Source organism: Rhipicephalus microplus, chromosome X (assembly GCF_043290135.1).
Source record: "Rhipicephalus microplus isolate Deutch F79 chromosome X, USDA_Rmic, whole genome shotgun sequence".
NCBI lineage: Eukaryota > Metazoa > Arthropoda > Arachnida > Ixodida > Ixodidae > Rhipicephalus > Rhipicephalus microplus.
This window is the reverse complement of record NC_134710.1, coordinates 232142429-232155470: the sequence shown is the minus strand read 5'-3', so window position 1 is coordinate 232155470 and position 13042 is coordinate 232142429. Positions and strand designations below refer to the sequence as shown.

At 45.5% G+C, this 13042-nt stretch overlaps 1 protein-coding gene across 6 annotated transcripts in view; it reads left to right on the top strand.

Moving 5' to 3' along the window:
- LOC119187884 (GTPase-activating Rap/Ran-GAP domain-like protein 3) overlaps positions 1 to 11022 on the top strand; it is a 458831-nt gene extending 447809 nt beyond the window's left edge. For all 6 annotated transcript variants that reach the window (XM_075878790.1, XM_075878791.1, XM_075878787.1 and 3 more), the window contains 2 exons: positions 863 to 1044; positions 10459 to 11022. In XM_075878790.1, the coding sequence (XP_075734905.1) occupies positions 863 to 1044; positions 10459 to 10671 (395 nt within the window). In that variant the 3' untranslated portion in view covers positions 10672 to 11022. The remainder of the gene's footprint in view (positions 1 to 862; positions 1045 to 10458) is intronic.
- The last annotated feature ends 2020 nt before the right edge of the window (positions 11023 to 13042 follow it).

Sequence of the window (13042 nt, the reverse complement as noted above, 5' to 3'; positions counted from 1 at the left end):
AGAATTATATATGTGGCCAAATGCGAAAGCAACGTGGTTAATAAAAATATATAATGCGTTTTGAAGATTGGTGCAATTCAGGCATATGCGTCGTGAAAGGACCTATTTCACCAAATAGCTTTGCAATAAATACACGTGAAATAAGGCTCCATACGCTTGTCTAAAGTATAAGCTTAACATGAAGGTTGCAGTCATCCTCGTGAAATCTCGTGCACGAGGTGCAGAACATGACAAATTTGGTTGTTTTAACTTGGGCGTCTTGAAAAAAACTGTGCATATTCAGGATTTTTTATACCTCCTTTTGCCACTTTTGAAACTCTCTCGCAATGCCGCAGCGCAGTGAAGCTCAACCAAGAGATTGTTGAAAAGGAACGTTTCAAATACTCTATATTCAAACTACTCTCTCTTAGCAACATTGCTCATTTCCTCACTTTTAGTAATGCGAGTATTTACAAAAATTAGCTACAGCTTCCCAGCCACGTTATAGCACTGCTTTGTTTCTAGTCTAAACATTGGCAGCATGAAATTAGCGACAAGGTGTCGTGAATACATGCGTTGTTAGAAGGCCATGCCTTGTCGACATTGCTAGCTGACACTTATTAGAGTTTAAGCGACCTTTTCAAATCTCGCAGTTTCAAATTTTGCTTGTAAAATTACACCGAAGAGTTGCGGTGACGTTCGACGTATAGCTTAAGGGGTTATGCTCAAAACCTTCGGACACGTCCAGTCAGACACAACTTTTGAAAAGATGACACGAAGTTTGTCATGCGCTAAATCTTGCATGACGTTTCTTAACACGTGTGTAACTTGCCAGCTGTTCAACGCTTTTATTGACCTACGTGTGCTCCTCATTCCGTTACAGCGACTGGTAGCACGGGCTCCAACGACGGTGCAAAGCCGCTGCGAGTGTACCGCATATCGTTCAGTTGCCTGACTGGCAATTCACCTTGCGAGAGGCGGGTACCGACACCGTCTTTGCCGTCACCACAGCCCTTACTTGCCACACCGTCCTTCGGGTCGTCTTACCTGTCACCCGACTTTCAGGTAAGCTATATGCACACCATACCTGGTAATCGATTATGTGGAGTTTAACGACCCAAAACCACGATATGATTATGAGAGACGCCTTAGTGGAGGGCTTCTAAAATTTTGACCACTTGGGGTTCTTTAACGTGCACCCGAATCTGAGCACACGGGCATACAGCATTTTCGCCTCCATTGAAAATGCAGCCGCCTCAGCCGGGATAAGATCCCGCGACCTGCGGGTCAGCAACCGCGCACCTTAGCAACTAGACCACCACTGCGTGGTTACCTGGAGATCGCAAAATATAGTTTGAACAATGCCCTGAGCCTCAGAGGTCCGTAATAGTTTTGGCCGGGGTCAAAAAATCGCCACATTGCACCGTGTTTGCCAACGTGGGAAGTGAAGATGAAAAAGTAGGACCATGAAAAAGAAAGAGGGAAATGTGTTGTTATGAGCAATTACGTGAATCAGCATTCTGCGACCACTTGGCTTGCTGTCTCATGGTGACATGGAGTTTCTACTTTTTCTTTTCTTGTCACAACCATTAAACTAGGTAGACTCGTTTGCTCATTTACAGAAGAGAATACCTTATCTACAACACGCTTCAAAAGAACGGGCTTACTCAATATCTGACGCATTTACTGAAACATTACAGTGATAAGCATTATGTTGCCTAAGTCAATCTAATATTTCACGCTTTTAACTTCTGCAGTATTCCTCACGAGCCCTTTATTTATGAAACAGCGTAGTTCTCAGTAGCAAGCAATAACAACAGCCATTCAGGATGAAAAATTCCTGATAACGGCGGTCGTACTTCTACGGGATAAAATAAAACAAAACCAGCCTACTTAGTGGTAGACAAAGAATAAAACAGCGCTAAACACGGGACGAGAAGAAGTCACATACTCGGTGGTGAACTAAAGGCCGAGTTTTGTTACAAAAGCTCAGCAATATATAAAAAAACAGGTATCTGCGCAGATGCACGAAACGCAGGCAGAGAACTGAACGCTGGGCGAGTTGGTAATCTATAACTACAAAAACTGCGCGAAAAAGGGACAAGAAACAGAAAAGGCGCACACACAAGCGCAGACTAGCAACTGAAAGTTTATTGAAGGAAAGACAAATATTTGTGTTTCCTTCAATAAACGTTCAATTGCCAGCGGTGCTTGTGTGTCTGCCCTCTCAATTTCTTCTCTCTTTTTTTGCGTAGTTTTAGTAGCTACGTAAGCGGAAATGCGCAACATCTTGTTTCTTGTATTAGGGCACCCTCAATTTCGCTTTGTGAAATTATATACCTGAGTGCATCAATGTGGCAGTTTCTTTATAATGTTTGCTGTAGGGCCCTTGTCACACGTATCCCTATTTCTGCGTCTGTTTCATCGTTCAGCGCAGATGCCCGTTTTCTATAATACTGCAGTTGTTTTGCAATAGTGCTTGACTGTTAGCCCAGCTCCGCGTGATGTGCCTTCTCACCTTATCTTTAGCGCTGTTTTATTCATCTACCATGCAGCACCAACCAGCCCCATCAATCACACTGTTACAATCTACACAGATTTAGGTGAACGTGAAATAAACCCAGGTGGCAAAACATAAATCTCTATAGCCTCCGCTTACAGCTCGAGTAATACTTAATATTCTGGTATGAGAAGGCCTTTTACTTTAACATTTATGCTGGTGTTTCCAAATAGACTACGTTGGTTCTGAATCAACTATAAGAACGAGAACTGCTTATTAGTTAAGAAAGCGATAGCATATTACTGCACCTTCAAAGCGGTATAAAAGGTGGGCTATTCTTTTATAAATTATTTAAAACGCCATTCGAGATGGTACAGTGGTTATGGTGCTCAGCTGCTGAACCGAAAGTCGTGGGTTCGATGCCGGCGGTGATATTCACATTTCGATGGAGGAGGTGTGCTATACAGTCACGCGTACTTAGATTTAGGCGCGAATTAAAGAGCTCCAAGTTATTGGAACTTCAGGAGACTTCCACTATGGCGCAGCTTGTAATGATATCGTCGTTCTGGCAGGTAAAACGCAAGAAATACTTGTATAGCACAGACTACTCCTTCTTGCACATAGTATAATTCGTAAAAACCACAGCAATGAAAAGAATTGCCTCAAATATGCTGTCGATGCATTTCACGTAAGTCATAAAAGTAACACAAATAGTCACATAACAAGAAGTTCACTTACGCAGCAGCGACCAAGCAGAAAAAGCCGGAAACATTACTGTTTTTGAACATTTTTTTTATTTTGGTGTTACTTCTTTTCCTTTTGTCATCAAGCCTTTTCCCGACCAGACGACTATTGGGCGACAAACGAATTTTATCAAGCCACACAAGGAACCACAAAAATACTGTAAAAATGCAGTTTCAAGAACAGCAAATATACTTAAAAAGTGTCACTGATAATGTACAGTCACATAACACCAAAATTTGCAAAGGCCAGTGACAGGGACACGAAACAAGTTTACGCAAGAAGTGACACGAAAAGGAAGAGGTCGTGTTTGGTCGCTGTGTACGTGTGCGGCTGTTTTTTTAGATGCGGAAGCATCTTATACTCGCGCCTTGTAGTGCGCCGTCCGCGCCGTCCGCGCCGTCCGCACCGCTTCTCGAACATTCGACAGCTGACGCGCGCGCATGCGCCGTCGCGCCGTCGCCCACTCATCCACCATCTGTGCATCCCTTCCTCCTCTACACACCGCGCGCGCTTCACTCCTCCACCATCTGTGCACCCTTCTTCCTCTACACACCGCGTTCGACATCTACAATTCTCCTGATTCTCCAGTGGACGCGCATGTGGCGTCGCGCTTCGAGAACATTCAACAGCTGACAGTGCATGCGCCGTCGAGCTGTATATATACTCAAGGTCGGCGCTCGCTCGCTCAGTTGCCGCTCGTCGGTTGGTTTGTACGGCGCGTCGACGTCCAAGGTCGTGGTGAAATGAATTCCAACGAATCCACAAACACAATGATCGACGTCCCTTCGACCAGCGCCGCCCTTTCGCATACGTGTGTACGTGTTCACTCATTTAACACCCCCTCCTACAACCGCGTTAACCAATTTAGCCATCGACCCAAGTAAGTCGCAATTTAACACCCCATTTCACAACCACGTTAACCAATTTATCCATCGACCCAAGTAAGTCGCACTTTAACACCCCGTTAACCAATTATATGCTCCGCATCCTCCTCAGTGTTCCCCCGAGGGAAGCTGCGGGCAATTTTTTTCTCCGACTTTAACGCCGGTGTCAAGTTCTTCTGCGGTGTACTAACAAGGCGCCGAGTGAAGACTCCGCGGTACGATTGCCCTAAAAGTACGACGTCTCTTTATTGACGACTTGGATAATACGCTACCAGTATACGGTGGTACGCATTCATCGCCACGAGCCCTATGCTCGTTCAAGTATGTCTAGCCATTTGAGTGATGCTACAGAACATAATAGAAAACCTGAAGGCTTACAGATCCGGCAAAACATCATAAAGCCAGCATGTTTACTCGTTTACAACCATAAAACGGCTTCGACAAGTTCAGAAGCAATAAATGACAATGCATCAGAGTGAATCCCAATTGAGCGCCAGCCGAAATGGTTTCCGATTCTAAAGAAGTGCAATCATTCAGGACCACCAGGCATGGAAGTGTCCGTGTCAGCGTTGTTTCCTTAGCATCAGCAAAACACCTTCTTATGCTGTCGAATGTAGATGGACTAGAAGTCAAGCCTTTTTTTCCAGAGTCATACACGCGAAACCTTAGGAAAGTGAAACATGTCCATCCGCAGTCCTCAAACGAACAGCTGTTAGAGTATTTAAAAGATGCAGGGGGTTGGTCACCAACGTGTCGAATAATGAAGTATTACCACCAGGAAGATCGAGCAATGACCTCGCGTCCACTTCACACAGTGATACTGACTTTCCGAGACGACCACCCAATTCCAGGAAGACTTTACTTAGGATTCACGAGTCATCTAGCGGATGAGTACCTTGGTCCAGCACTTCAGTGTTATAACTGCAGCGATTTGGACACATTGCGAAAAGTTGCTGCTGCACACGTCTATGCAAGATTTGCTCAGAAGACCATCACCACAAGGATTGCAAGTCGGTAATTCAGCCTAAGTGCGCGAACTGTGTGGGCTATCACGCTGCCTCCTACTCAGGCTGCCCGCAAAACGACGCCGCTGCACAAATGAGACGACATGAACTTATCGATGGAAGGCAACCGCGCCGCAACGAAGTCTCTACAAATCTTGAAATTGTTCACCCAGTACGAGATCGTCTACCTCAGCGCACGCAGCAGCCACCTCATCAAAGAGACTCATCAAGAGATCCACAAAGAGTACCGCCCCAATACCAAACAAGGGCAGAAAAGTCAAGTACTCCTACTTATGCTCAGTGTTGTGAACACGCGTGGGGCATCAGGCAGAAAGCAATGCACCCGAGAGCTCTAATGTTTCTACAAGCCATGCGAATGAAACATCGTGTACTTCTCAGCGACCATATGTGAAAATACCAACGAACACCAACGGTACCAGTACATCAGTGGCAGAACTTATTCTGCAAATGCTTTTCACCGCTATTAGGGCAATGCTGTTTCCACTGCCTGAAGCAAATAACCAGCAGAAGTCAAAGTCCCATTGCCTCTGGAAGCCCTATTGTGCCAACAATCCAGGTTAAGCCTGCGAGAAGCCTGTAGTATATGAACACCCACTACAAAAATGAATACCCGCTACGAAAATGTCTCCATAATCCAGTGGAATACCAACAGTCCTCGGAGGAAGTGTGCTGACTTTCGTGAACTACTTGTACAGTTAAACTTTCAAGTACTTTGCATTCAGGAGGCTGGAATTATTGACAATTTTCTCCCCTCGAGCTGTGTGATATACAAGTCATCTCTTCAAGGTGGAGTCAGCAGTGTGCACCTGTGTGTCAGAAAGGAGCTACCATCTTAGCAAGTTTAGTCAAGCTATTCTGACTTTCCGTAATTCGTCGCATGTAAGGTATCGTTTGGTAATCTGTGCATAACAGGGATTAATATTTATCTATAACTTTGAAGTCGTATTTCCATGGAAGAGTTAGTGGACATCTTCAAAATTTCTAGTCTTATATGCAGAGACTTGAATGCAATTAACGTTATCTGGGGCAGTGATCAATCTGATGCACGTGGTAATGTTGTAGAGAGCGCTATAGACAAGTGCAATTTGACAGTTTTAAATGACGCATCACCAACATTCTTTCGCGAGTATAATTCTTCAAGCTGTATAGATATAATATGTCCACCAGGTCTGGTGAAAGGCAATGGATAATCAACGGATGTAGAAACACGTGGAAGGGGTCATTTTCCGTACCTTGTAAATCACTCTAGCATGTGGACTGATACAACAGACTGACGAATTGAAAAGCCTTCGTTTTCGCCTGATTAGTCAGCTCATTCTGCATGCAAGTGTTGAAGAATTCACGCACTTTTGGCAGGATGGTCAAAACATATGCACAAAGAAGGTTCCGATTCCGAAAGATTACGCTGCAGTTGACGGAGAATACGAATGCTTCAGAGCCATCAGACGCCGGTCTGAAAGAGCGTACTGATGAAGCGGTACCTTAGAAGAACACAAAAGTGCTAAAAAATTCACAATGCCATGCGTCCACGCATGGAAAGTTTATGAAAACGACGCTGGTGTGGTTGCTGCAGCATGCTTTCTTCTCACACACTTGTTCCGAGAATATGGTTGATATTTCGAGCATTCAACGATCCTTCCCATTTCGTGCCCTCGCTTTGGCTATAGACACACGGAAGATAGTAATGGCAGGTGAACTTTGTGAGCTCATTGATCACATCGCGCTACATCAGATTGTGCAGCATTTAACAATTATTTTGCAATGAAAAAACAGAAACTTAATGCTTGTTTTTGGGGCCAACATCTTCAACTAAACTCCACATTTGTTTTAAGCGAGCTGCAATGTGCAATTGCTTCATGTCGTCAAAAGTCTGCTGCAGGGCCTGACGGCATTACTTAACATATGCTAAGAGACCTTGGGTCGAGAGGCAAAATAGTTGTTTTAGACATCTATATTAATGTATGGACAGAAGAAACTGTACCGCCACCTTAGAAAGTCACTTGAGTTGTTTCGATTCCAAAAACTGGAAAGACACCCTTGTGCCTTGCGTCTTTTTGTCCAGTCAGCTTGATAAGCTGCTTATGCAAAGTAATGGGGAAGACTATTTACGTGCGACTTGAGTTGTAATGCAACAAAACGAATGTGTTGTCCAACTACATAACAGGTTTTTGAAAATAGAGATGCACAATAGATGATATACTAGACGTAGTAACATATGTGGAACACCAACGTGGTTTTGGTAACTAGACAATCGCAGTATTTTCGAACATAAAAAGGGCGTTCGATACCGTCAGTCACATTCACGTTCTTGTAAGTATGTTGGAACTCGTAATTTGTGGCAGGTCCTTGCGATTGATTTCTCAGTTTTTATTAGGTCGCAAAATATTTGTCCAGACACCTGAAGGAAAGAGTGCAGAACACGATGTCAAGCCGGGAGTGCCACAGGGAAGTGTGCTTAGCCCCTTTCTATTCAACTATGTCATGGCTGACTTACCAAGAAGACTGCCATATAATTTACATTTCTAACTGTATGCAGATGATGTGTGCATTTGGATATCTAGAAGTACTGTTGAATTCAGAGGACATTACAAGAGGGCATTAATAACATAAACAACTTTTTAATCGAGGGAGGGAAGGCTCTGTCACATACAAAGACAGTCATGTTGCCCTTCACCCGCAAGAAGTTAAAGAGTTTCAACCTTAGTCCGGAAAGACAGCTTTTAGAGATTGTGACACACCATCGATTTCTTGGAATAATCCTTGATCTGCAGCTATCAGGAGCACCCCGCATAAAAGAAACAACTTGAAAGCGATGTTAATTCAGTAGTGGATATACTTGACAGAATCGCTGGCATGTCATGGTGTAGAATAGTATTGTCTCTACTCACCATGCGCAATGCTCTAATAAGACAGAAGACTGCATCCTCTGCGGCAGTCCTACATGGCATTTCACCCACGTCGGAACAAGGACTTCTAGCCAGGGGATTACGCATGTTTAAGAGTTCCACAAATGACTTCGAGTTCCCTTGTAATAGCGGAGGCTCGCCAATCTTCGTTTAAATTCATGAAAAGTAAAGCACCATGTCGGCATTTTTTCACCTTCAGACACTACAAAAAATCATCCATTGGCTCTGCAGATATTGCAGAGGAACAGAAGCACTGTTACAAATGAGTTCTGCCAAAACCCGCAAGGTGGTGAAAGGGTTAAAAAAGAGAAAGAAGACAACCACCCATTTGTAGCACGATGCTTTAATGAAATCCACGTGAATTTCTCATAAAGAGATCTCTTAGTCCGTAAAATTCGTCCTAGTCCGGCGTTCGAACCCAGGTCCAACGCCTTTCTGGGGCGATCACTCTACAGTTGAGCTAACCAGGAAACAAGCAATTGACAGTGCGGGGTGTTGCGACCGGGGTTTGCAGGCACCGGAGGTTCGGGATGAAGTTGTCGAGGCAGGAGGAAGAGAGACTTGAAGAGGGTTTGTTTACATTAGGTACATAGTGAGCTCTCGTACATGACGGCCTCTTTCTTACATGGCAAGCTCTCGAATCTGGCGTTCCTCTACATGGCGCTCCTTCGAATGAGCCGGGTGGCTCATTATAAAGGGTATGTTCTCCCCAGATCCCTAGATCAGGGAACACGTGCAGAGGTTATTGTCCAATCACAAATCACCACAGCCGGCGAGGGTGAAGAGCATGCAAGGCCCACGGGAACGTCCAATATTGAGGCGTGACTCTGCAGTCCAAGGTGGCGCCAGTGGGGCTATTCCTCGTCGTGTGTGTGCCGCTGGTCGAGGGGTCCCGAGGTCATGACAGCATACTTCAAAAGGTCCGCCGAACTGCTCGCCTATTTAGTGGGGTTATTAGCGGCGGCTGCCACGGTCTCTTCCCAGGAAGATGCTGTATTTGTTGTTCTCTCTCGAACGGCTTATGGCGTTGTGGTGGCACGACGCCTCACCCTTCGGCTTGGAGGGACAATAACTGGCGGGCATAGGCAGCTGGCCGTTCGGTTACTTGTTTGAGGATCAAAAGAGCGCTGCTCCCTCGTCAGCTCTGGCGCCATTCATAACAGTGGATGGATTCATCAACTCGAAGCACATGGATGCAAGTACTTTATGAGTTTTGCGGAAACCGCTGCGGTGGCTACATGGTTGGAGCGTCTACTTCCAATGCGGGAGGTGCCGGGTTCAATTCCCAGTGCCGACCGGGAACCCACCAGTTTTTCTCGATGGGTACAGGAGTACATCCGACATGGTGCTCGATTGTATCTGGGTACTCATCTCGAAAGGTAGCCTCATAAGGTTCTGCGAAGACCCCTGGGTGTACCTTCACCCGCCACAGCCTTGGTGAAATAGGTGAGCATCCGCCGCTGCTGTGAGAGGCAGAGAATTGCTGTTGCCAGATACCTACTGGCTAAGTAGGTACAAGCACACTTCCGTCCTGGTGATCGTCAGAAAGAAGTTGTAGTCGCTTGGGAGGGCCCCCACTTCGCGAGAAATTGGCGGAAGGGGCCTTCAGACCTAAAATGATGGTCATGATTGTTCTTTTTTTGAAGACTATTCAGTTGAAGTGAACTCTTGGGTCTTTGCTCAACAAGAAGTTTGCGAAAGAATGTATTAAATGTATAAAAAGTTTTCTTGAAGACAGTGGAATTTGTGGCCAATATATTAGTGCTTTTTTTCTTTTTTAACGTGACAACCATATTCATGTGATGGTAGACTATTATGTTGACAATTATGTGGGTGTGGACTGTATGTATAGGTTACTCTTCTGTTTGTTAACATCAACGCATATGTACATACATGAGATGGTTACATACGTTGTTTTGAAATCTCATGTCCTGTTATATATTGTATATCGTGTTGTTACAGTTGCATATTGTATGTACAGGAGACTTGTTGTGCTTATAGACTTGAAACCTATACGTGTTGCATTTTATACACCACTAAATGTTAAGGAGTAGCCAGCGCATATTTTGTGTGCCAACATCTCCTTACTTCACGTCAATAAAAAAACATGGTTAGGTCAAGCTATATACATAAAATTTGCCAGGCTTTTTTTAATCATTTCCAAGCATAACACTCGCTCCTAGAAAGTTGTTTATTGCTAAGTGCGTCTCTTTTTGCTAGGTATGTGTTGGTCGTGAACTTAAGGTGTGATTCTTGAGGCTGAACAGTGTGATTACGTCTCGTAGCAGCCGTTCCCTTCTATCGTCGTATGGGGGGCATTTTAATCAAATACGTACATTCTCATCCACGTGACCTTGTATTTTGCGACCAGGGAGGTGTTTACGGTAACATCCGAAATTGTAATTCTTGTGTCCTTACAGGAAGGGTCGCGTCTGCGGCCGGACGTGCGTCCGAGCCGGAGCGCGACCGCATCACCCGTGCCCCAAATGCCCCTCCTGCTGCCCGGATGCCGATCGGTGTCGCCCAGGCGCCCGGGACTTCACAAGGACCACACGCACTCCGCGAGCTCAGACTCGGGCCTGGGCAAGAGCGTCAGCTCTAGCCCTCCCCCCAGTCCGCACAACCACGCCTAGCGCCACGCCTCCTTGGGCTGCGCCACACATCCCTGCGATCGAGGCTCCTTGCTGGCCGGGGCCCGGGCAACAGACACGTCGGCGTCTGTTCATCCTTCATTCCTCTTTTCATCGAGACACTCGAAGTTTTCCCTTACGCGATTAACAATACGCGTGTTTACTTGTACTAGACGTGAAGCGCTGAGCGGGGCTCACTTTCCCTGCTCCAGACACGTATCGTGGACGCCAGCTCGGGAAGTATGTGCTTGGGGCTTGCTAGTCTGCTGTTCGATTCGTTTCACGCCACTGGAGTGACTTGTAGCGTCGCTGCTTCATTTTAGTGGTGTCCACCCAGATTTTGTCTTGGTTGCGTGACAGATTTGCGTTCCGAAATGTAGCCTTCTTTTTTTATATTAGCACCAAGCTCTGGCAAACAGTATGGGAACCCTACATATGTCTGGTCACTTCACTGTTTTACTCATTCACAAAAAAAAAGGAAACACGTCGTAGTGGTGCCGTCCTTTTTTTTTACGTTCGCCCTCTCGAAAGGCGTCATTGTATTTCGCATCCTCATGTTCGAACGTATGTCACCGGGTGTGACTACTTTCAACCCTTGATGACCTTCAGCCTCTCAAACTGAGTAGCTGTGCAGTTTCTCCTTTCCCTAAAACGTTCGGTGGCAGCTGCTTCGAAGTGTTATTCTGCGAGCAGGGGCACTGGTTTGTGGAGCAGTTCACGTGAGTTCCCTTGACGCTTCGCAGGCGGGACGTCCGTAAGAGGCGTCCGGCAAAGCGTAGTTTCGAACCACCTTCTTGTTCGAAGCTGTTCGTGTTCGTGTCGTGCTTATAGCAACCTAAGCACGTATACTCAGTGCAAATGGTGTAGTAGGCTTCTTATCAGAACAGCCTCAGAGTTAACTTTTCACACACTTTCTTGCTCCATACGAGACTCTTAGAAGAGCATTCATTTTTTTTATTCGAGATACGTCGTTCAGGGAAGCCTAAATGCGTCAATGAAAGAAAAAATAATGGCATCAGTTTTAACGCGATGACACTATCGTGCGGCAAGCGTACAGGCGCACATGATTATGTTTTTTATTAAAGTTATTTTAAAAAAAGAAAAAAGTTGGAATCAAATGTTCCTTGACATTCCAAAATATTACGTCAGGTTGTGTCTGCTACTTGATATGTATGAGTTGTACTTTCGAAGACTTACTGCTTGCGAAGTGAGAGGAGATAACTGATGTCAACATCTGTTTTATTTGCTCATGTTAGTGCATAACTGGGCTCGCTGCAAATCCGCAGAACTGTTGCCTATGGTTGGAGCAACAGGGAGTAGGCGGCCGATTTCAGTTCAGTGGTCAACTTTAGTGATCGCTCGCTTTCCCAAGAAAGCAGTACTTTGACGCCAAACTCATTTTCCTTTCATCTTCTCTCTCAGCAACGTTAAGAGAATGATGCAGGAGCTATGATGAGTGCTGTATACTGAAACCCCCTCCGTACTTTACGTGTAAAGTAGGCGCAATCATTCACGAACTCTTTCCTTGCTTGTGATGTGCCATTTTGGGGGGCCTGTGCTCGCAGCGATGTTTCCATGAGCGCCGGCACTGTGTTCCATTGCCGCTGTGTGTAACAACCATACCACCTTTTTTTGCTCGATGTTAGAACTGATGGGATACTGCGGATTTGTGCTAGCTTCGCTGTCTATTCATTGAGGCAGCTTGAACAACAAAACTGTTATTTTACACTGCGCGGGCAGGTGGTTTAAGTACGGCTTTCATTTTTTTGTCTTTTGTTTTTTTCGCGAAGCTCGTTGTCAGCTAAACAGAAGTATTTCGGGGGTGTATACACTGCCCTCGTGGTTTTTGTGTAATGTTGACTGGATCTGCTCAAGTTGACATTTATATTTTCAAGATCTGGGCATTTCAGAGTGTTTTTGTCATTCTGCTTTTTCACCCCTCTGTTTTTTCTCCATTTGCTTTTGTTTTCGTGCCGCCGGCTATTGTCTTTCGTGAAACGCAAGTTGGGCGATCCATCATTGTATTGCAACAAACAAAACAGGCCTGTGAAAAACGGTAGACATCGCGGTCAATTTCAAACATGTTCTTCTGCAAGATCCACTGCTTGCTCATTCTGAACGAACTGCGAGGTATCCCTATAGGCGAACTTCTATGGTGTTGCCCGGCAGAGTGGTGGTAACCCAGTGCCCGGTGATCTTTGGGCACGAAAATGGGAGGACAGAGAGCCATTGCATTGGGCTTCTCGTGCGTCGTGTTGAGGTCCCGTAGTACCGAGGGCGCAACGTAAGCGGCAGGCCAGAAAAAACGGCGAGAACCATGGAATTTCTGTCGTCTATGCCACATGCCTATGTGTGACGAAACCAAAGACAAAAC